Raw genomic sequence first — 23,808 nt, forward strand, 5'->3', positions numbered from 1 at the left:
TAAATATTCGATAAGTTAATAAAACGATAAAATAATACATATTTCTAATAATAGATTGGGCTAGTGTAAGATATGATATAATTTTATAAAATAATAATATTTAGAAATTCTTAAAGGTTTTTTTTTGTCATCAATTTATACAGACTCATGTTGACTCTGTGAACCAAACCTAGAGATTTTGATCCATGTGAACGCCGAGAGACGATTGCTAATCACATATATATAAATTTAGAGGTTCCATTTAATTCATGTCAACAACTTAGAGGTTCCATTTAATTCACAAATTACCAATCACATATATATATATATATAAATTTTATATAAAAATACATAAAGCATTCTGTTATTTTCTTTCTTAAAAAATGAATTTCATCTCTAAATTTTATTTTTATTTCATTGAACTACCAATAAAATTGATTTTGTATTCTATGATATGTATTCATCATACATAAAATATATCAAATAATTCAATAAAATAGTTAAAATTCAAATCTATAATATGTAGCGATCATTATCACGAATGCAATATTTTTCATTTTTAAACTAAAAATATTTTAATAAAATAAATTTAAAAATATAATTATTTTTAAACTACCAACTCTATAAATTAATAAATTATCATATTTTCAATGTTATTAATCTATAGAGTTTTTATTGAATATGAATTTAATACCAACTAAAGTTTGGCACATAAGCGATTTTTTACATAAAAAGGAACTCATCAGCTACTAGAAACTAGATGCATGTATCTGATGTTTTCGAGCAACATTAGTATGCATAAGAGCATATATAGTCATTTCTCTCTCTCTTTTCCAACTAGTCACCGCAAATAACAAAACATAGCCTAGCCTTTCCAACGAACAAAAACTTAGGTAACAGGTCAATGAAAGTAAAAGAATATGGTGCACGTTTGGGGTCAATGTAGGTTTTGACGCAAACATATAAGTTAGAGAGAGAAAACGCCATAGACTTTTAGCAAATGGTCTAAAAGTAATTGTCTTAGTTTGGGGTCAATGTAAGGATATATGAGGATAAGCTGTGACTTTAAGAGTGAATGAGATTCTCTTTCAAATGGATGGTGTCAAGGAGTAGTATTCATTTCTTATTCTTCTGTCGCCATCCACCTATCAATATCCCCACTCTATAATGTTTTGTTTCCCCCCTTGATTCTTAGATAATAACTCAGCGAATCTATCCTACTAAGCCTAATAATAGATCTCTATGAAATGCACGCAAATTAGTTCAGAGTAGAAATCAACATTGGAGTTGAAATTTTAGAAGTATTTGGTCTCAATTTTGTGTAATATCCCGGTTTGCGATTCATGAAAATGTTTAAAAGATTAGTTTGGCTATTTATGTCACCAAATTGTATTTATGTTTTCGTTCATATACATCTGTTTAAAACTTCAGTGTTAAATGTGTTTAATCAGGAGTAGTGTAAGGATGAATAACCTATTGAAAATGATGTGATATGATATCGTGTGAGTGAAAGTAAAACACGGAAAGTATCATGTGGTGATCAGAAGGTCAGTAAACAATACTTTCGAGCCTCAAAAAATATTAACGTACTATCCATCGCACGGTCCATGGGGCAAGGGCTAAGTGAGCGAGCGTGAAAGACCCATAACCATGGATAGTCAGGCGATACATTTTTTACCCACTATTAAGTTTTAATTCCTAAATGTTTTTGTAGTTTATTTGTCGTTTTTAGTTATGATTAATATTCATCTTCCACGTAGGTATTTTATTTTGTAGAACTTCGTTGTGAAGTTTTTTTTTGTACTAAGGGCTCTTCGTTCTGAAGTTTTTGACACTGTTATATGTAATTGACTAATTGGTGAGATATTAATGTAACGTAATATGTAGAGCTACCTGAATTCATTCGTGAAAATAAATAATAAGATATAAAATGGATTTCGTAGAATGTTTTTGTTAAAAAAGCCATAGAATAATTGAGAAGAATGATTGCGTAGAAAGGGAAACGAAAAAAAGAATGAAGAAATTAACTAGAAAGTGCATTGTCGTTGTCGTGGTTTGTGGTAGTATCGGTCTTCTGGTCCATTGAGCCACATCAATTAGAATCTTACTACTTTCATCATATTTACATCGATCTATATGCAATTATGGCATATATATTATATTTATATACATCTTTTATTATTCCGAACATACATTTTATAGTTCTCTTAAAGACTTAGACAAATAGCAAATGTCGAATATGTTTTAAGGTTATTGATATACGTATGATAGTTACATTATATAGTTTTAAACAGTGTACATCCTCATGTTGAATAAAGTTTCTAGAGCCTATTTAATTGTCAAAATTCCTCTGATGATGAAGCCTAGAATGTATTTTGTGTGTTTTGACCTTCAAATAAATTCCAAAATTAGTGGTAGTTGGATCATAACATCTGCTTAATTAATACTCCATCCGTTTTATAACATATGATGTTTTAGTTTTGTGCATAAATATTAACGAACTTATTTTCTTCTAAAAACCAATTTAAAATATATAATGTAAAAATCAATCAACCAATTATAAAAAACAGTAAAATGTAATTGGTTGAACAGTTTTCTATAAAGTTAAAATTAATTTTAAAGTCTCAAAACATCTTATATTTTGAAACAATATAATTTTTTTTAAATATCATCTAATTTGAAACGTAGGTATTATATTTTTGTATGATCAAAATGAACTCTGGATTTGGAAAGTAACTATTAGTCTTTCTTTTTTAAAGAACCATCATTTTTTCATCAAAATGAATTAACTGTCCTCAATAGTCACATTTATTCAGAGTGACTATTTGCATGACTCAAACCTAGGCCCGGGTCGAAAATTTGCACCCAAAGTCAAAGTACCTATAATGGTTATCTTTGAAATATGCAAATCTAATGAGAGTGGAAATTCTAGACGTCATGTTGTACGAGACATATATTATGATGATGTGGTTGTCGAATTTCTTTGTTTTCATTTTACCTTTGATTATAAAGGACACTTAAATCATTACACTTGCACGAACCACATATTTTCATTTGGCTGTAAAGAAAAATAAAAGCACCTTATTACCAAACAAGTGAAATATCATTTCATGTCATTTGGAACAAGATGCCAGCAACAAACTACTTGGCCAAAAAAAAAAAAACTACTTCGCCACTTGACTTAGATACCAAATATCTCCCAACTATTTTTTTGTTCACACGTTATTCGTTTGCTACTTTTGCCTTTGAAGTTTTGACGGATTCGTCTACGTTGGACAGTGCGTGTGTCGGACATGCGCACTGAAGAGATTATTGACGATGACATGGGCGGATCTAGGATGACATTTAGATGGGGCACATAATCTTTTTCAGTATGTATAATTATTTGTTTAGGAGAGCATTACATAAGCTATTAGAAATTACTAATGAAAAACAAAAAATGAGATGGGGGTTACGATGTTACAAAAAAAAAGAGAGAGATGGGGGGGGGGGGGGGGGGGGGGGGGGGTACGCGCAAGTGAAAATGAGCTTTCTTTTTATTTTTTCCAAACAAATAAAGTATTTTTTATTCACAAATGAAACTATATATACATACATAGTAAGATAATCTGATGGAGTCTTTGTTCAAAAAAAAAAAAGATGATAATCTGATGGAGTCATATATGTTAAGTTTGACTGTGATATAATTAATTAATTAACATATGTAGAAATGGTCACTTTAGTCAATAAATGAAAGATTATTAACATAAGTGTTATGAAAGTGGATACATTTGAAAATTTCTAGTTTGATGAAAATTGAATCAAAAATTAATACTCTATAAAAAGAGGTTTGATTCCAAAGTAACCTTAGTAAAGAATTTTTTCTATATCTCTATCAATATAGATCTTAAATCATATAGATTTTGCTTTGGAAGATCCAGATTTCTTAACCCCTAATCTAGAATAAATTCACCAGGTATATTTTCGCTTATGTATATTCATTCAGAAACTAATATAAATAATGAATTATAAATTAATTATTAAATTTAACGATTGGTATCAAAGCATCATATTTAGTTTATGTTTGGATCTACGATTGTGTTAAAGAGAATTTGCATTTATTTGATGTTTAATGAAACCATTTTTGGATTTATTTTGTGTGAAGATTAGATTGTGGAATCTGATTTCCTAGTTTATAATGGAAAAAAAATTATACAATTGTGGCATTTTTCATTTGTATTACATATGATCCTTGCATGTTTAAATCTAAGTTTTTGATTTTTATCTTGAAAAATATGTTTAGATCTAATGGTAAATATGAATATTTACATGTTTAGATCTATATATTTGGTTTCTATATAGAAAAGAAATTCAGATCCAAATAAAGTTTATGGATTTTTGAAATATCGTGTTTAAGATTTTGGTTTTCTGATTTTTTTGTTGAAAATTTTCAATTTTTTTTTGTAGAATCATTTTTCATATCTGTTTTCAGTTTTGATGGGTATAAATCTTTTGCTTAAGAATTTCATGAAAATCCTAGGTTGAAAACTGCTTTGGGTGGTCCTGTTTTGTTCTTTGACTCAAATCATTTAAATTTATTATGGGTCTATTAAGTTATTTTGGTCCATATTCTCAAAAAAAAAATTTTGACCAATTTAAGACAAAGCCTTAAGTCAATTTCAATCCATTTCTTAATCAGATTAAAAGTACCAGCTGGAATTCGAACCCACATTGTGTGGTATAAGAGTTGTATGGTAAAAGCTGGTATTCTCTATGATGTATTTATGTTTTGAGTATTTTTGCATTAAAATTTTCTAGACTTATAGTTATATGTTTATGCAAATAATAATAAAAAAAATAGTTATATATTTAAAATTTTATTGAAGATGTCACTTGCAAAGCTTAAATTCTTTTATGCTATATAAGTAACTAAATCTAATAATATATTCATAAAAATTATTGTATATATAAGTATCAAAGATAGATCCAATGTAAAAAGAATTTTCATTTGCATAGCTCAAATCCATTTTTTCTTTTCTTCAGAGATTTCCATGGAGATAGAGCAGAGAAAGATCATGAATAGGGAAGAAGTTGATAAAGAAGAGAACGATAATCAACTGTCACTACAAGAAGAAGAACAAGAGACAGAGGAAGAAATGTCTGGGAGGACGATCGAACCGTGGACGAAGCAGATAACGGTGAGAGGAGTTTTAGTGAGCATAGTGATCGGAGTTGTGTTCAGTGTGATAGCTCAGAAGCTAAATCTTACGACAGGGATTGTTCCCAACCTCAACAGCTCTGCAGCTTTACTGGCTTTTGTCTTCGTCCAGACATGGACTAAGATTCTCAAGAAATCAGGATTTGTCTCGAAACCATTCACAAGACAAGAGAACACAATGATTCAGACATCTGCTGTTGCTTGTTACGGCATCGCGGTCGGAGGTTAAGAACACAACTTTCTTCTCTCTCCTTTTTTCCTGTTCCTTTTCGTTTCCTTGTGAAACAAGCAAATATTTAATGAATGAATTGTAAAACAGTTCCAAACCTCTTAAAAATATAACTTTTATGAAAAACTTTTGATTTTGGTAAGTCACAACAAAAGGGTTGATATTGCTTTTACTTTGGGGAGTGTATATAATATATAATCAACTTGTAGAATTTTCGATTTAAAGTGTTGTTGAGCAACTAATTTAAAAAATTTTTATTGTGTTTTTTTTTTCAGGTGGGTTTGCTTCATATCTTCTGGGGTTAAACCATAAGACATATGTGTTATCTGGTCCAAACATGGAAGGTAACTCTGAGAAGAGTGTGAAAGAACCAGGCCTTGGTTGGATGACTGCTTATCTCTTTGCAGTGTGTTTCATCGGTCTTTTTGTCTTAATCCCTCTCCGTAAGGTTATGATTATTGACCTTAAGCTAACATATCCTAGTGGTCTAGCTACTGCTGTACTCATCAATGGCTTCCACACACAAGGAGATGCACAAGCCAAGTAAGTTAGTTAACCTTTTTTTTTTAGTTAAAACAGTAAGTTAGTTAACCTACTTTGCAAGAAATGATTACTTTAAGTTTCCTAATCTTTAAAATGAAATGGATTTGCAGGAAACAAGTGCGTGGCTTCATGAAATACTTCTCATTTAGTTTCTTGTGGGGATTTTTCCAGTGGTTTTTCTCCGGCATAGAAGATTGTGGGTTTGCTCAGTTCCCAACCTTTGGTTTGAAAGCTTGGAAACAAACGTAAGCATCACATAATATAATACTTAAAAGACATATTTTCTCGAAATTGAAATTTTGATGGATTTTATGAGATTAATGGCTAAGTATTTTTTTTGTGCAGGTTCTTCTTTGATTTTAGCATGACATTTGTAGGAGCAGGAATGATCTGTTCACATATGGTTAACATTTCTTTGCTTTTAGGAGCTATTCTCTCTTACGGCTTAATGTGGCCTCTTCTTGACAAACTCAAAGGCTCTTGGTTCCCTAATAATCTCGACGAGCACAACATGAAGAGCATATACGGTTACAAAGTCTTCTTATCCGTAGCTCTAATCCTCGGCGATGGTCTCTACACTTTCGTTAAGATCATCTATGTCACCATCATCAGTATCAACGCAAGAGTGAAGAACAAACCTAACGATCTCGATGCCGTGGGAGACAAGAAACAACAAAAATTTCGCAAGGAAGATGAGAACTTCCTCAGAGATAAAATCCCCATGTGGATAGGGATCTCCGGATATCTTACCTTCGCCGCGGTCTCAACCGTCGTGGTCCCTCTGATATTCCCGCAGCTCAAATGGTATTACGTTATCGTAGCTTACGTTTTCGCACCGTGTCTAGCTTTCTGTAACGCCTATGGAGCTGGACTTACCGACATTAACATGGCTTATAACTACGGTAAGATCGGTCTGTTTGTTCTCGCGGCCGTGACCGGAAGAGAGAACGGAGTCGTGGCCGGACTAGCCGGATGTGGACTGATCAAATCGGTTGTTTCAGTTTCTTGCATCTTGATGCAAGATTTCAAGACGGCTCACTACACGATGACGTCACCTAAGGCTATGTTCGCTAGCCAGATGATAGGAACGGTCGTTGGTTGCATCGTGACGCCGTTAAGTTTCTTCTTGTTCTACAGAGCGTTCGACGTCGGAAACCCTAACGGCGAGTTTAAGGCTCCTTACGCTTTGATATACAGGAACATGGCGATACTTGGGGTGCAAGGCTTCTCTGCTCTGCCTCTACATTGTCTCCAAATGTGTTACGGGTTTTTCGGGTTTGCGGTTTTGGTCAGCGTGGTGAGGGATATTGCTCCGGCGAAGGTGGGGAGGTTCATGCCGCTTCCGACGGCGATGGCGGTTCCGTTTCTGGTCGGTGCTTATTTCGCGATTGATATGTGTGTTGGGACTTTGGTTGTGTTTATTTGGGAGAAGAGGAATCGGAGGAAAGCTGAGGTTATGGTTCCGGCGGTTGCTTCGGGGCTAATATGCGGGGAAGGGCTTTGGACTTTACCGGCGGCGATACTTGCACTAGCTGGTGTAAAACCTCCAATATGTATGAAGTTTTTAGCTTCTTAGGATCAGTCAAAAGAGTAAGAAAAAAGACGTGAAGTTAACTGAGTTGTGAAGTTAGAAGAAGTAAATGATACTATAATCATTCTGTTCTTTGAATAATAAGAAGACATGCCAACAAAAACATCTTGTTTTTTTTTTCCTTCTTTTTCTTGTTTTGTAGAAATTAGAGTAAAATCTACTTGCATGAAATTGTGATCTAATCAAAGTAATAATTTTCACTCTGTTAGAATCTCAGGGTGAGAAAATTATCTGGAATATGAATTTTGATATGTTATCACTAATTCGATACTAATATAAACAGTGTTTGGATTTGAATCGAGATGTTGAAACTTGAATTTAAATAGATTTTTTGATGAATATATGGAACTGAGATGATATATTGCAAAGTGATTAGGTATTTTAGTTTCAGACAAATCTAGTTATAACAAGATTTAATAAATCTAGAAGCTTAAAATTTTGATGCATCATTAGAAAAGCTAAAAACTTCCTTTCCTAAAAAAGATTCACTAGATTTAGATTTCATTTTCTCTGTCTCTTGAATTTAGTAAAGGACATGAGAACCAGTTAGAAAATGATGGAAATGTTTTGATCTCAAATTAAAATGTTTAACTTGGTTTGATTCAGAAAATAGTGGAGATATTTTTAGGTTCTGTTTTTTTTTTTTTTTTTTGAACAAATTTTTTTTTTTGAACAAAATTTTTAGGTTCTGTTAAAATGCTAAAACCTAGCATGGTCTACTTCTTGATTTTTGATGGGTTTGAGTTTGACTGATCCAAGGTAACAAAAAAACTCCAAGGTCTTTTAAGTTTAGGCTGTAAATAGGCTTATATTAGGCCCATTTAAGATAAGCCCATCTTATCCCACTAGGGCTTTGTAAGACATTTCCACATATAAAAGCTCATTTCCTCGTTGTCACAGATCTCGAACCCTCACTTCCTTGCTCCCGCCGTAAACTCAACAAGACTCAGATCCACCCACCATGGGTCGTGTCATCAGAGCTCAACGTAAGGGAGCGGGTTCCGTCTTCAAGTCCCACACCCACCACCGCAAGGGCCCCGCCAAATTCAGAAGCCTCGACTTCGGCGAAAGAAACGGATACCTCAAAGGTGTCGTTACCGAGATCATCCACGATCCAGGACGCGGTGCTCCGTTAGCCCGCGTCGCGTTCCGTCATCCTTTCCGTTACAAGAAGCAGAAGGAGCTCTTCGTCGCCGCCGAGGGTATGTACACGGGGCAGTTTCTTTACTGCGGTAAGAAAGCTACTCTTGTCGTCGGAAATGTGCTTCCTCTCAGATCTATCCCCGAGGGAGCTGTTGTCTGCAACGTCGAGCATCATGTTGGTGATCGTGGGGTTTTCGCTAGAGCTTCTGGTGATTACGCTATCGTTATTGCTCACAATCCCGACAACGACACAACAAGGTTTGGTTTTGTTGTATTGAAATGTTAATGTCGTTTGTCGTTTTAATGAATTGTTGCTTTGATAAACGGTTTAGTGTTTTAGTGGTTTTAGTGGTTTATTGGTTTAATGTTTTAGTATGCTTTAGTGGTTTATTTTTTTTTTAGTGTGTTTTAATGTTTTAGTGTTTGTGTGTTTTATAGTTTTATTGTTTTAGTGTGTTGTTAGTGCTTTAATGGAATAGTTTCGTTCTTACAATAACAATTTGATTTGAACATTGATTTTGACAGGGTTAAGTTACCATCTGGTTCGAAGAAGATTGTACCAAGTGGTTGCAGGGCTATGATTGGTCAAGTTGCTGGTGGTGGAAGGACGGAGAAGCCGATGCTTAAGGCGGGTAACGCGTACCACAAGTACCGTGTGAAGAGAAACTGCTGGCCTAAGGTTCGTGGTGTGGCTATGAATCCAGTTGAGCATCCTCACGGAGGAGGTAACCATCAGCATATTGGTCACGCTAGTACTGTTCGTCGTGATGCACCACCTGGGCAAAAGGTTGGTCTTATTGCTGCGAGGAGGACTGGTCGTCTGAGAGGTCAAGCTGCTGCTCTTGCTTCCAAGCAAGAATAAGGAGAAGAAGCTGCATGATGAAATTCTTCACTTTTTTGGATTGTGTTTAAGACCTTGTTTTGAAATGTATGGATACTCGGTTGCGACCTTTCTCTATTATTTAGAATCTATGTTTTTTTTTTTGCGTTAAGAAACGTCGATCCTCTTGGCAAATAAAACATGCAAATACAAGAACTTTAGTGGTAACTGAACAAGTATTTGCAGTGGAGACTAGAAGGGTTTAATGAATCTGATTCCAACCAGAATACATATGCTCGTAGACTATATATCAACATTTTTAAAGCTGTTCCCACGAGGAAACAACATAACGTCCTTAAGGGAGATATGCAAACACATTAAGAATTACGTTACTGCGAGTTCCTTTTTCTTAACAAACGCTCTTACCGGGAACTTTCTTGTTCATCTCCCTGTCGAGGGCGGAACAAACCACCCCGTAAGACCGTCTCCCAATGGGCCAAGGTGGAATATACTTCTAAAGATTCCATAGCCTTCATGTTTTTACTAAGGGTAGCCAATGACTTCCAATCCAAGCGTTTATCTCTGCGGCACCATTTCTGTCATGGAGTATGTCAAACGTCAAGTGGAGCCATTTCTGAAACCACATCCTCTTAAAGTTGTGGCCTGTGGAAATGATGACATTAAAGCCGGAGCTTTAATGCTGCACAATGGAAATCTCTGATCTCATCAGACGACACAGAATAAGATGTGCTCCATAGAACCAGTTCCCTAACTGCTTTCACAGCTGCTTCTCGGATGATTTTAGAGTCGGCACAGTTGAACTAAGAAAGATCTTGGACTATTCCTTCTTCTGTTGTGGAGGATTCTTCTTCTACTTCATCAAGAACTCTTAAGCAATTCAGATGCACGCACCTTCCCTTCCTGGGTTCTAGAAGAAATGAGTAAATATCAACGCTTCTCTCACCACACGATAGCAATACTCTATCTTCTCTGCACATGGCAATTGCATTCTCTAACTCCTTGGGAACATTTGCTTCCAGTAACTCAGATTCTGAAGCTAAACAACCAAGGGTTTGGGTTACAGAATTCAACAAAGAGAACCACAAAAAATGATAGCTTCTTAAAAAGGTAAGTTAAAAACAGCCTAACAAAACTTATAGTTTTATCTTCTTCTTGGAAATGGAGAAACTGAGTCCAAAAAGACCAGAATTCTTTGGAGATGGTTTTGTTATAGGTTCCTGATGAGTAACAACCTGTGAAGTAGTTGCTTCTTCTTGTGGTGTGGAGGATTCTTCTTCTTCTTCTACTTCTTCTACTTCTTCAAGAGCTCTAAGCAATTCAGATGCACCCACCTTCGCTTCCTCGGTTCCGTTGTTGGATATCAAGAGAAGAGATGAGTAGATATTAAGGCCTTCTCTCACCACAAGATAGCAATACTCTATCTTCTCCACACAGAGCTGGAGGAGAATGGAGATTGCATTCTCTACCTCCTCGGAAACATTTGAGTCCAATAAATCAGATATTGAAGCTAAACAACCCGGGGTTTCGGTTACACAAACCCGACCTTTCTCCGTGTTGCAGAGATTCTTCAGCATGATGATTGAGTGTTTGCTGAAGACGTTTTGTTGCAAGAAAGATGTTAACTTCTGGACAAAACCGAGAGAGACCATTTCCAGACAAATCTCATTGCTTGAACACAGCTTCTTGAGTGTGATCATTGCTTGTTCTTGAAGATTTTCTGCTCCAGACTCAGCGATCTTCAAAAGGCAAGAGAGAGAGCCTGTTGAAGTTATCTTGGAGAGACGGTGTGGGTGGTTAGAGAGAACCTCGAGTACGTTTAGAGTTTCTTCAGCTACTAACTCAGACCCGAGAAAGACACACAACATTTCAAATACTTCTTCTCCCAGAGAGTCTATAGCCCTTCGGTTTCCACTGAGGAAAGTCAATAATAACTCCAATCCATCCTTTACTACGTCAGTGCCATTTCTTTCATGAGCATTCTTCAAGAATGTGACAAGTGGCTCAATAAATTTACTCGGCGACATAGACCGAGCAGCCTTAGAATCTTGCTCAAAAAGACTTCTTACATCTTGAACAACCTTGACCTGCGCATTCCATGGAAGCTTACTGAGTTCACATAAGGGTTCTATCTCCCACTCGCTGTGAGTAGAATCTCTGATTTCTGTTTCTGATTCAGTGGAGAAGCTAGAACTGATGTCACTACTCCTGAAACAGCTGAGGTCTGAGATATTGTACAGAGGACTTGAAAAACTAGGAATGGAGAAGTCAAGATTATGTGAAGCGTTTACGTGCTTCATTGCTGGATCTTGAACATCAAGACCCTTCTTGGAGCACCATTTTGATATCTGATCCTTCATTGCTACGTTGGACTGCAATGTGAAATCATCCAGTATCCTTTTCGATACAGGACATGAATCATTACATTCAAACCATTTCTGAATCCACATCCTCTCAAACGTGTGGCCCGAAGAAATGATGACAGGATCATACATCACGGTAAGAGAAAGAGGGCATTTGAAATGCTCGGGAAGTGTTGCATTGTATTCCTCAGAACACCCGGCATCTGCAACACCAGCACACACAGAATCATTCGAAGACTGATGCAGTGTGAGAGAGTTATCTTTGTGATCTCTCCATATGATTTTCTCATGCTTCTTCAGGAGGCAGAGGAGATACTTCAGAATCTGTCTCTTGTTCCCTTCACACTCGCCTAGCTTCCCATAAAGCGACTTTAAGGACCTTCTCTCTACCGCAACGGCTTCAGGTGTTGAGAGCTGGAGCTTTAGGGCTGCAAAGTGGAAATCTCTGATCTCATCAGAAGAAGATGTGCTTTGTCGCATCAGTTCCCTAATATCTTTCCCAGCTTCTTCTTCAGATGATTCTAGAGACAACTCTGTTGACTTAAGATCCTGGAGAACCTCAAGTATCTGCAAGCAACAATTGATTCAGCATTTTCCACAAAACAAAAAAGTCACAAACATAGCTTGGTTACAAACCTGGATAGCCAAAGCAGTAGGAACCATGGTTCTGATGTCAGCTAAGCTTTGTTCTAATAACTTTTTGGATCTAGAACCTCTTGTGAGTATATCATCTCCTGTTACTGCCTGAAGATTGAAGCAACATATTAATCACATACAGTGATAAAAAGTACATAAAATGTGAGAGGAAGTTGAGTTTTTGACAAACCATGTAGAGTTTACTGGATTCACTGCAGTATTGAAGAAGCAGCTTAGCTTTCTCCAAAGCTTCGTTGAGAGGCTGTATCGCTGTGGAAGATCCGGGTCTAGCAGCTTCTATTTCAGGAAATATTTTCATGACTCTATCAACTAATTTCTTCAAGGCTAAGCACATGGAAGAGTGCATCTGAAGCAGAACAACACCAAACATGTTATTACAATTAAAAACATTAAGCAAAACTCCACCAGGAAAAATACCATCATAAGACCCAGAGGGTTTGCAGATATAGAACAAACCTTGAAGGAGTGAGGCAAGTTCTCTATCATGTTAGCGTTATTATCCCTGACAAGGAGAAATATCATAAAGTATCAATAATTAGATTTCAATATGGAATATTCTTAAAAACTAATCTAAGATCAAGCATAAACAATGGGACCAGAACATACCACTTCCGAGAATCCACTCCGGCTATATCTGCTAAATTGGTCAAAGCTTGCGCCTGTCTCCGTCTATTGATCATCTCCATACCTATTTTCTGAAGTAAGCCTTCTCGTACTAAAACACCGTATGGAGATATATGTATGAGAGACTTATCGGTTAAGATCTTGATCCCAGAACTAATTTCCAAGCCATTGCTAAGTGGTGCCAACAAATAAGCTTCCTCATCATTGAACAGACACGCAATGTAAAGAAATAAAGTTCTTTCATCCTCGTCTAAGCCATCATATACGTTTCGAGCATCATTATCAGAAAGCTCCTGCAGGTAATCAAATGATGGAGTCATGTTAGGGCTTGTGTCTCGCTCTGCAGCAGTTATCACATATACTCCACATTTCGTCACTGTACAACTCTCATCTAATAGCTTCTTCTGCTTGTTCACAGTAAAGAACTCAAATACGACAAGGTCAGCTAATATGCCGGTATCATTTTCTTCACAGGCACCAGGATGAATATCGAGATCACAGAAGACGAACGTGTGGTCCTTTGAAACACCTTCTTCCTCTGGAGGCCAACAATGGAAGTCTTTTTCTCGCTTATGAGAGACATAATCCTTATCTTTCCATCTGCAAACACAAGTAACGTTAAAACCACCACTAGCCTCGCAGTAATCCTTCGAAAATGTAACTTGTACTAATACGGCAATTCCAAGCGTATCTCTCCAAGAAGAGCCCAGTTGTATAACCACAGAAGATCCTGGTTGCATATCAAATGTTAGATTTTCCCCTGCAGGTGAAGGCCCAATGAAGCTGAAAGCTAGAGATTTGTTGAGTTTCTGTTGTTGATGATACTCCCTTGCGAGGCGCTCAACATTAGTCAAAGCATTCTTTACAAAAATGTTGACCACTTTTTCCGAAAGACCAAAACAGTTACTGAATGTGTAGTACCTAGGAAGCTGCTCGAAACCGATAGGAATTGATATAAGAGACACACAACCATGTGCATTCAAGATTTCAAGACTCAAGGGAAGCTGTGGAAATTCTTTTATGGCCGTCCCAGCAAGATATAATTCTTCCAGGTTTCGTGGGAAACCCTGAATATCGTTGAGATTTGAGCATCCAGACAGATCAAGAACTTGAAGTAATTCTAAATCAGCCATGTCAGGCAGACTTGTCAAATGAACACAATCTTTCATATTAAGGCGAACAAGTTTACCAAGATGTTGATTAGATGACACGGGTTTGATCAGGCTTGTTAGTCGCTCATGGTTTATAACATCTGAAACCCCCGGGAATTCTGTTAGAAGATTGGACAGCTCTCTGTTAAGCTTAACTTGCGAGGAGAGGGTCACAGTGGATACTGGGAGTTCTCTAATACCAGTTCCCTGTAGATGTAGTTCCTTAATATTTGGTGAAACCTCTGGGAAGCTTCTGATCTCTGTGCAACCTGAAAGGTTCACAACTCTGAGAAGCCGCAACTGACCCATGGCTGGTAAACTCTGCAGTTGTGTACACCCTCGGAGATCTAATAGCTCGAGATCTTGAGCTTTACAAAGATCGTTAATATCAGTTAGCTGCTGGGAATGACAAAGCCTGACCACCTTCAGCATCTTGAGATTCTAAACAAAAATTTATAATGTGAAATGGAATTAACATATATTGGAAAAAAATATACATAAGACAGTAGATAGGTGTTTATTTAACTACCTTAGTTCCTCCCCAAAGTTTCTGAAGCTGACTGTAAGACAAATTGAGTTCAACAAGGTGGCATGGGTCAAATTTTTGTGGCAAGGATTTCAAAGGATAGTTCTCCCAGTGGAGGAGTCTTAGCTCATACGGCAGAGAGAGAATCAAGTCCTTTGGGAAGGAGGACTCTACTATCTTTTTCATAACTGGAACAATAAATCTTCAGGAATCTAAGGCTTAGCATATCCTTAAAAGCACCAGACTTCACATCAAAGCTTAAGTTCGATGCGTCTAGAAATATGCCTTCTATGTCTACAGTGCCCTGCAATATAAGATAAGGAGATACATCAAGAAGTTGAATTCATCTACAAAAATATTAGAAATAAGCCAGACCAGAGGACGTGTATAGGTTGATTTGACGTCTGCTTTGAGTTTGTCATCTTCAAGTAGAAATTTGATGGTCCAAGGTTCCCATAGTCTGCGACGCCGCTCGATCTGTACTACTTCTCCGTTGATTATTTCTCTGCCGAAGTCTTGAATTATTCTATGCATTTTCACTCTGTCTTCTGAAATAGTAACCAGACACTTCTCCACAAGAACATCAATCCCAATATGTGGTAGAAATCCACACCCCTCAAGCAGTTGCATCACATAGTCAACATTTTCTCCCTTGAAAAAACAAGCAATGTCCAGAAAAATGTTCTTCTCGCTGTCATTAAGTGCTTCATAGCTTCTCTTGAATAAGTCTTGAATCTTATATGGCGTACGTAGCTTGTGTTTGAGGAATGTGGTCCTCATTTCTGACAGTTTCTTTCCCTTGAGCTCTTTTCCGTAATAGCTGAGAGCTAATGGATTTCCACTAGCATAGTCAATCACTTCCATTGATAGTTTCATGAATTTTTTTTCTCTTATATTTTCTCCAATAGCATGGTGAGAGAATAGCTGCAGAGCCTCATTCTCATTTAAGCTCTGAACCTCATACACGTGATTGATTTGACAATGGCGGAAAACTTGCTTATCTCTGGAGGTTATGATAATTATATTATATTTACAGCTATTCTCATTGAAGAGCTTAACACCCTCCCAGGAATCTTACCGACCTTAACCTGTCTTTCAGCGAGATTGAAGAGCTCTGGGAGGGTGTTAAGGTGTGTCTCTGTTCAAGTTCACATTATGGGTTTTATTAGCTTACTAGCTTAGTTTTTTTTTTATGACTGTTGATTACAGGATACACCGAAGTTAAAGTGGGTTGATCTTAGCCACTCAAGCAAGTTATGCAATCTGACAGGGTTGCTAAATGCTGAAAGCCTCCAGAGATTGAATCTCGAAGGGTGCACGAGTTTGGAGGAGTTGCCTCGTGAAATGAAACGTATGAAATGTCTTGTTTTCCTCAACATGAGAGGATGCACGAGTCTCCGGGTTCTTCCGCATATGAATCTGATCTCTATGAAAACTCTCATCCTCACCAACTGCTCAAGCCTTCAGACATTCCGGGTGGTTTCGGATAATCTAGAGACCCTACACTTGGATGGATCTGCAATTGGTCAACTTCCTACAAACATGTGGAAGCTCCAGAGACTGATTGTATTGAACTTGAAAGACTGCAAAATGTTGGCAGAACTTCCAGAATGCCTGGGGAAGCTGAAAGCTCTGCAAGAACTGGTGCTATCTGGTTGTTCAAAGCTCAAGACTTTTCCAATTCGCATTGAAAACATGAAATCATTGCAGCTTTTATTGCTTGATGGGACATCAATTACAGACATGCCGAAGATATTGCAGTTGAATAGCTCAAAAGTGGAAGACTGGCCTGAACTAAGACGTGGTATGAACGGCATATCCTCATTGCAGCGTCTATGCTTAAGCGGGAATGATATAATCACCAACTTGCGAATCGACATCAGTCTACTATAGCCCTGTTCGTTTGGTTGCCGCAGGTTTCGGCGGCAGCGGCAGCGGCAGCGTCAGCGGCGGTGGCAGCGTCAATGAGGAATGTTGTTGTTCGTTTCGGAGACGCTGACGCTGCCGCTGCCGCTGCCGCATATCATATCGCGACCGCAGGTTTTATCGGCGTCAGCCGCAGGACGCAGCGTTCGGACGCTGCCGCTGCCGCCGGTTCCTGCGTCAACGAAACGAACAAGAGTTGACGCAGAATGTTGATGCTGCCGCTGCCGCCGGTACCTGCGGCAACCAAACGAACAGCCCTTATGTCATCTGAAACTGCTTGACCTGAAATTCTGCAAGAATCTCACTTCAATTCCACTGCTTCCACCAAACCTAGAGATCTTAGATGCACATGGCTGCGACAAGTTGAAGACAGTCATGTCCCCCATGGCCATTCTTAAGCATATGGAGAAGGTTCACTCTAAGTTCATTTTCACCAACTGCAACAGTCTTGAACAAGCTTCAAAGGATAGCATCACAACGTATGCTCAAAAGAAAAGCCAGCTAGATGCGCTTAGATGTTATAAAGAGGTCTCATTCCTCACTTTTTTTTTTATCTAATTGAATCTCTTTAACAGTTAATAATTTGTTTTGGTTTCTGTGTTACTTTTTTCAGGGACATGCTTCAGAAGCTTTATTCATTACTTCCTTTCCAGGGAGTGAAGTACCTTCATGGTTTGACCATCGCATGATTGGATCAACGTTAAAGCTGAAGTTTCCGCCACATTGGTGTGACAACAGACTTTCAACAATAGTTCTATGCGCTGTTGTTGCATTCCAAAATGAGATCAACAGTTTCTCAATAGAATGCACTTGTGAGTTCAAAAACGAACTTGGAACATGTACACGTTTCAGCAGCATTCTTGGTGGAGGTTGGATTGAACCACGCAAGATTGATTCAGACCATGTGTTTATCGGTTACACCAGTTCCTCCCACATAATAAATCATGTAGAAGGTTCGCCAGAACATCAAAAATGTGTTCCTACCGAGGCGTCAATAAAATTCAAAGTGATAGATGGAGCAGGTGAGATTGTGAATTGTGGTTTAAGTTTGGTGTACGAGGAACCAAACCATGTTGTTGTCGAAGGAGATTGTAGTGGAACTTCCTCGGGAAGAGGTTTATCAGTTGTAGAGAGTACAATGAGCTTTGCTACTCGGTTCCTCTCTGTTATTTTGAGGTATTTGTGGCTAGGTGTTGTGTTCTTTTCGGTTTTTGGGTTTGCTAGATTTTATTTTCACTAGATAAGTTGTATTTTTGGGGTCACCACTCAATGACTAGTTTCTGTTTTGTATATGTAACATAAAAATTATATTTTTGAAATTATTTAATTTTAATTTACAACTTATTTTAATTCACAACTATTTTAATTTTTACTAATATTATAAGGTAATTATTTAAATTAATAATAATTAATTTAAATTCATAAAGTACAGATTCGTAAAGTTATATTTAAAAACATAAGTAATTATAAATTTATTTGATAAGACTAAAACAATCAAAATTTGATAAGATTTATTTGGTAAAACTAAAACATATACATAAGTTAATGTTTACATACAAACAAGAAAGTTACTTTTGTTTAGTAGTTAAAGATGTTTTTACTTGTTCTTTAGGGCTTGAGTTTGCACTTTGAATCCCAGAAGTAACTTTTAAAAAAATTTACAGAATTTATTTGAAATGACATTGTTTTGTAAAATTAATTGCTTGACTAACTCCTTTAACCTCAGTATATATATTTAAGTAGGATTTCGAATATTCATATAGTATTTTTAGATTTTTTATTTAATTCAGTATTATGAAGTTCGGAATGAAATAGATAAGACGCATATAGCTCATGTTGACATACATTTTTTTTTTCCGAGAAGATAGTAAAAGCTAAAATGTCAGTGGTGGATTCGACAACAGCAATCACTATGGTGTTTACAAGTAATATGAACCCGGTGGGTCTTGAATCTTTATATTATTATCTGATGAATAAGTGAATTATAAAAGAAGAGTAATATTAGCAATGTATGTTGATTTCAATTGATTTTTTTTTTTTGGTACCAATGTAAATTTTCATTTTCATTTTAATGACCAGATAGACTACTACGGAATGAGGACAGATGTATTTGGTTTATCTTGGTTATCGGAGATTTTTGTTTTACTGTACTGACGTCGTTGGCGTAATGAGACAACAGAATGAGGACAGACGTATTTGGTTTATATTGGTTAACGTGTTACGATTACTGTTTAGAGTAGTTCTGTTTCTTCACGGTGGCTAATCCAAAGAGAGATCATGTTTATTGAAAGGTTTTTAGGATGAGTTTTTTAGCTTAATATAAGTAATATAAGAATCGTTTATTAACTTTAATTAAAATAAAAAATAAAAACCATCTCTTAAGACTTTTATTTAAGAACTGATTTTTTTTTTATAATTAAAAGTTAAAAGACGAATTCTTATATTCCGATAAAAACCATATTCTAGGAATTTCCAAACCCTACTCTAAGAATTTCCAAATCCAACCAACACCACAACGAAGTCTTCGTGTGAAGGAATTATGAAAATGGGAAATAGCGTAAACCAAAAGAGAAGTCATCCCTAAAAGAAAAAAATTGTTTTGCAGGGTACGTTAGATCATACTCTTTTGGTGCCCCACGTTACCTACTATTTTTATTGTATGTTCTTTATTTCCATTTATTAACGTGTCTTATGTTTTTTTTACTGATTTTCACTAACGTGTCTTATGTTGTTGACACAAATAAATTATATTATGTTACTTTAATTTAAATCCCGCATGCATTTACAATGAATTCCTACGTACCCAGAGGCAGTTATCTATCTATATTATAATGCACAATGACGTAAATTAGTATAAGTGTAGATTGTTGGACCGTCTTTCGCGTGAAGCAATTTCTATAGTTTGGTCACTCTATGCTAGTTAGATAGATAAAATTCGAATGAAGTTTAATAATTGAAGAGCCTAGATACATCTACCCTCAAGTCGACTTCATCTCTTTTTTGCAGCTTTTTATTGTAGATTAAAGGGAAATAAAAAGTTGGTAGGTTCCGTATGGGAGATGCATGTGCATGAGATTAGTTAAACTAAATGCTTTGGATTATTACTTAGTTAAGAGTGGATAAAACCTATAGTATAAAAAGGAGAGAAAGAAGAGAGTATCGATGCATATCCACGAGAAGCAAATATAGGTCGATATTCAGTTTCAAAAAAAAATATATAGGTCGATATTCGATATATTGATAAGTTAAAATGAAGAGTGTAAGGGAGAGATCATCATCAAGATTAGTGTTCTTCTTGTTTGGTACTGCTTCTATTGTGTTGTTTCTTAGCTCAAACTATGTTAATGGGTTTAGAGACCTAAAGGAGAGAGATGGAAGTGAGAGTAGATCTATGAGTTCTACTGCGTCTTCAAGTGTTTTGGAAAAGAACTTTTATACGAATGTTTCGACCGTTAGATTTGAACATGCATTGGTTCATGAGAATGGTAATGTAGACAAGAGTGGAAACTGCAAACCACGAGGTGGAGGCGGCAGCGGAGGAGGTGGTGTTGGAGGTGAAGGCGGAAAAGAAAATCCCCACAAAAAGAAAAAAGGAAGTTGTGGTGGTGGCGGTGGAGGAGGAGGAGGAGGACGTGGAGGTGGTGGTGGAGGAGGTGGAGGTGGTGACAGTGGTGGAGGAGGAGGAGGAGGAGGAGGAGGAGGACGTGGTGAAGGAGGTGGTGGTGGAGGAGGAGGACGTGGAGGTGGTGGTGGTGGTGGAGGAGGGGGAGGACGTGGCGGTGGTGGTGGAGGAGGAGGAGGACGTGGAGCTGGTGGTGGTGGTGGTGGAGGAGGAGGAAGTGATGGGAAGGGCGGAGGATGGGGCTTTGGATGGGGAGGTGATGGCCCCGGCCAAAACGGAGGTTATTGTTGGTATCCCGGCTGTGCTAAAAAGGTCAACGGGAAGTCATAACTAAATCAGACATACACAAAGGAGCTATGATATGTCTTTACATGCTTTGTCACAACTACATACACAATATTTCCACTGTTTAGCACCTTTTTTCCTCTGTTGTTGCACTTTTTAAATGGCTTAAGAAAACACCGATTAATTTCCTTGTTAATTTTCGTTGTATCTCATGTACTTTGACAGAAAAAACTAAAGAAAAATATTCCCATTTGTTTGTTCTCACTTCTTATGTCAATCGTTGGCTCTAGGTATTTGGTTTAATATTTTACATATAAATAAAATTGGAGTTACTTGGTATGCACACGAAAAGTATAGCTTGTGTGTTTCACGACTAAGCTATACTTTTTGTCTGTGACTCCAATTTTATTTATAGTCAATATAGTCTGATATTGAAAAAGTATTTGAAACACACAAGCTATACTTGTTTTTTGCATACCGAGTGACTCCAATTTTATTTATATGTAAAATATTAAAGAACCAATGCTGCACAAGTAATACAAGATTAAATATGGACTAATACTGGGCTAGCCACTTAGAATTCGTGATATGATGGTCTTGTTTGTAGGAGATGGATACATCCTTCCACAAGGCCCATCGAATAACAGGCCCTAATCCAACAAGCTGGACTAATTTAGTCGGCTCGGCGGCTAAAGACATCAGCTCGACCTCAGAGTATTTTTAGTCGATCGACCAAGCCGACTCGAGATATCCGGCTTGTAGGATCTCTGCTCGGGCCCGTATACTCGGCCCTTCACATCAGGACCCAAAAGATTACAACATTAGGGCGTCGAGGACAGAAGACTTATAAAAGAGAATGAGGAAACAATAAGAAAGAGACTTTTGAACATTGTACACACTGAGCGGCTAGGTCTAGGGTTTTGGTCATCTCTTCGACCTTGTTGCTTTGAGCTCTCTGAGCTTGTTTTCTCACTTCCCGGCCACTCTTGTAACCTCTTTTTGTTTGAATCTAATAAAACGTCTTTAGTCGTCCCATTTCCGAGTTCTTTCAACCTAGTCGACTGAATCCCGTACAAACATTGCTATTTTTTATACTCTCAGCAAAAGGCCTCAGAATATATGGTACAGTCTGGTTCCTGAAACGTGCGAAATTAGTATAAAATTAGTTTGTAAATCTATAGTTTTTGGTTACTGAATCTGTATAAAAAATGTGTATATTTTGTCAAGTCATAAAATTCGTTGGTGTTAAGGATTGTCTTATGACGACTGACGAGCCTCTCTTATGAGTATGACACTCTTGCCTTTTAAGTTTTGTAAAAACCAAGTAAATGATACTCACCTTTGTAAATATGTTTCTCTGTGAAATCTGCCACTTTCCAATTATAACAAATGAAGGAAACACGATATCGTTTTGTGATCTGTTGATTTTATTGAAGATATAATATAACATCAGGCTTTAGGTAAGGTGCCCACTCGACCGTCGGTGGAAGGCCCAAAAAGAAGAATCCGAGCATGGGATCGGAACAAACAAAAGAACATTTTAGTTGTTTCTCTTCAAATCAAGAATTGAAAATGTCACCAACTAACCATCACATGACGAGCGCGTGAAAGCATTGTAAATTGCATATCTTATTTGGTTTAGTGATTTATATATACATACATACATACTTTACGACCTCAGTGATAGATCTATTGGAGTAAACACTTGTGAAATCCTTGATTTTATAACAATTTGACTAATCTTCTAGACTGATCTTGGTTTGTGATTACACTAATACTCATAAAAATATCATATACTTCACTGAAAAATATAAAAAGGATAACATTCAAAACTCAATAACCATTCTACTCGAAAAGGTGCAAAAAAAACTTTTGACATGTCACATGACTAAATTTTAGTAGCAACATAAGCATATAACGCATTTCGGGTGCGAGAGGTCCCAGGTCACGAGTTTGATTCTCGGAACACCCCTCTATTCGTTTCTATACTGCTCTATCTTCTTTTGTTTCACTCGAATTTTAACAATGCAATAAAATGCGTGTGCTAGGTTAACTGGCAACTTGACTATTACATTAACTGGCATAATTAGCACAATCGGACGGATCGGCTTAATGCGATCGAAGTGAAATGAATATTTCTGAATGCGACTGCATGAAATTCTGATCGATGTAATTTAATTTGGAACTAAGATAAATGGAAAACTTTCATTTATTAATTTTATGAACTCTTTCTCTCAGTCTACGTCTGCAGTATTTTTTCCATAATATTTTTCTCTAAACACTTTCACGCATGGCTTAGGATGTATAGTTTATTTGTTTTCAATGGGAAGTATTCTTTTTGGTAATTTACTTTATACAATATTTTGTAAAAATACAACGCAAAATAAAATTGGTTCATAGAATAAAATGGAGTATAAAAAGATAGCTGATAAAAAATACAAAGAGAAAGTTAATGAATTTTTTTTCCACCGTGGAAATAGCGCAGATAAAATCTTAATTTCTTAGTATATGGCGTTTAAATTTATAATTAACATATATTTATTTTCCCCTATCGGATTAATATTTAATGACTATTTTGCTACCCATCACCTACATTAGAATAATCACAGTACTATTATTGGTGTACAATATAATTATAGTACTATTAACGTTTCCATACGCAAAACTTCTTGATGTTTCCCAACTACATTATATAAATTGTATCACCCCACATTATATCAAACTAATAAAACGTTTTAGATTTGAAATTGATACTTATATAGTCGACGAAAGATACGAGATACTCCCTCCGTTTTTGTATATAAGTCGTTTTACAGCTATACACGTAGATTAAGAAAACTATTAATTTTTTATATTTTCTAAACAAAAACATCATTAATTATTTACCTAACCACAATTCAACCAATAGAAAAATAAAAGATATATTACCATTGGTCATACAACATTAATTACTAATAAATTTTACATAGAAAACTGAAAACGACATATAATTTGAAACAAAAAAATTTCTCTACAACGACTTATATTAAAAAACGGAGGGAGTATTATGAGCGGCGAAGCATTTAATGTCCAGTGCTACTAACCAGACTTTCCGGACTCTGATAGATGAGATAATAGACAGACCAGTTAATGTC

At 36.5% G+C, this 23,808-nt stretch overlaps 5 protein-coding genes across 6 annotated transcripts in view; 4 read left to right on the forward strand and 1 right to left on the reverse strand.

Moving 5' to 3' along the window:
* The first annotated feature begins 3,807 nt into the window (after positions 1 to 3,807).
* On the forward strand, positions 3,808 to 7,642 carry LOC106361271 (metal-nicotianamine transporter YSL1). Its single transcript, XM_022690076.2, has 5 exons — positions 3,808 to 3,934; positions 5,002 to 5,400; positions 5,681 to 5,948; positions 6,059 to 6,193; positions 6,294 to 7,642. Exons 2-5 carry the CDS (start codon positions 5,010 to 5,012, stop codon positions 7,522 to 7,524), a joined length of 2,025 nt encoding a protein of 674 aa, XP_022545797.2. The 5' UTR covers positions 3,808 to 3,934; positions 5,002 to 5,009; the 3' UTR covers positions 7,525 to 7,642.
* Positions 7,643 to 8,422: 780 nt separating this feature from the next.
* LOC106361270 (60S ribosomal protein L8-3) lies at positions 8,423 to 9,664 on the forward strand. The gene is made up of 2 exons (XM_013800996.3): positions 8,423 to 8,940; positions 9,208 to 9,664. Exons 1-2 carry the CDS (start codon positions 8,501 to 8,503, stop codon positions 9,542 to 9,544), a joined length of 777 nt encoding a protein of 258 aa, XP_013656450.1. The 5' UTR covers positions 8,423 to 8,500; the 3' UTR covers positions 9,545 to 9,664.
* Positions 9,665 to 9,750: 86 nt separating this feature from the next.
* Positions 9,751 to 23,808, reverse strand: part of LOC106361269 (U-box domain-containing protein 5) — a 44,308-nt gene continuing 30,250 nt past the window's right edge. The window contains exons 1-7 of one of the 2 annotated variants that reach the window (XM_048737823.1): positions 15,217 to 15,474; positions 14,845 to 15,145; positions 13,147 to 14,756; positions 12,997 to 13,042; positions 12,710 to 12,886; positions 12,520 to 12,627; positions 9,751 to 12,450 (exon numbers count right to left, since the gene is read on the reverse strand). In XM_048737823.1, the coding sequence (XP_048593780.1) occupies positions 10,657 to 12,450; positions 12,520 to 12,627; positions 12,710 to 12,886; positions 12,997 to 13,042; positions 13,147 to 14,756; positions 14,845 to 15,027 (3,918 nt within the window). In that variant the 5' untranslated portion in view covers positions 15,028 to 15,145; positions 15,217 to 15,474 and the 3' untranslated portion in view covers positions 9,751 to 10,656. Of the gene's footprint in view, positions 12,451 to 12,519; positions 12,628 to 12,709; positions 12,887 to 12,996; positions 13,043 to 13,146; positions 14,757 to 14,844; positions 15,146 to 15,216; positions 15,475 to 23,808 lie in introns of those variants that run through there. The other variant, XM_048737824.1, reaches the window with a different exon arrangement.
* On the forward strand, positions 15,582 to 18,108 carry LOC125577254 (disease resistance protein RPS4-like). Its single transcript, XM_048738496.1, has 5 exons — positions 15,582 to 15,586; positions 15,911 to 15,971; positions 16,051 to 16,727; positions 17,025 to 17,295; positions 17,381 to 18,108. Exons 1-5 carry the CDS (start codon positions 15,582 to 15,584, stop codon positions 18,005 to 18,007), a joined length of 1,641 nt encoding a protein of 546 aa, XP_048594453.1. The 3' UTR covers positions 18,008 to 18,108.
* Positions 19,783 to 20,924, forward strand: LOC106359027 (acanthoscurrin-1-like). Its single transcript, XM_022690614.2, has one exon. The coding sequence runs from the start codon at positions 20,018 to 20,020 to the stop codon at positions 20,717 to 20,719; it is 702 nt and encodes a 233-aa protein (XP_022546335.2). The 5' UTR covers positions 19,783 to 20,017; the 3' UTR covers positions 20,720 to 20,924.

Source organism: Brassica napus, chromosome A8 (assembly GCF_020379485.1).
Source record: "Brassica napus cultivar Da-Ae chromosome A8, Da-Ae, whole genome shotgun sequence".
Taxonomy (NCBI): Eukaryota; Viridiplantae; Streptophyta; class Magnoliopsida; order Brassicales; family Brassicaceae; genus Brassica; species Brassica napus.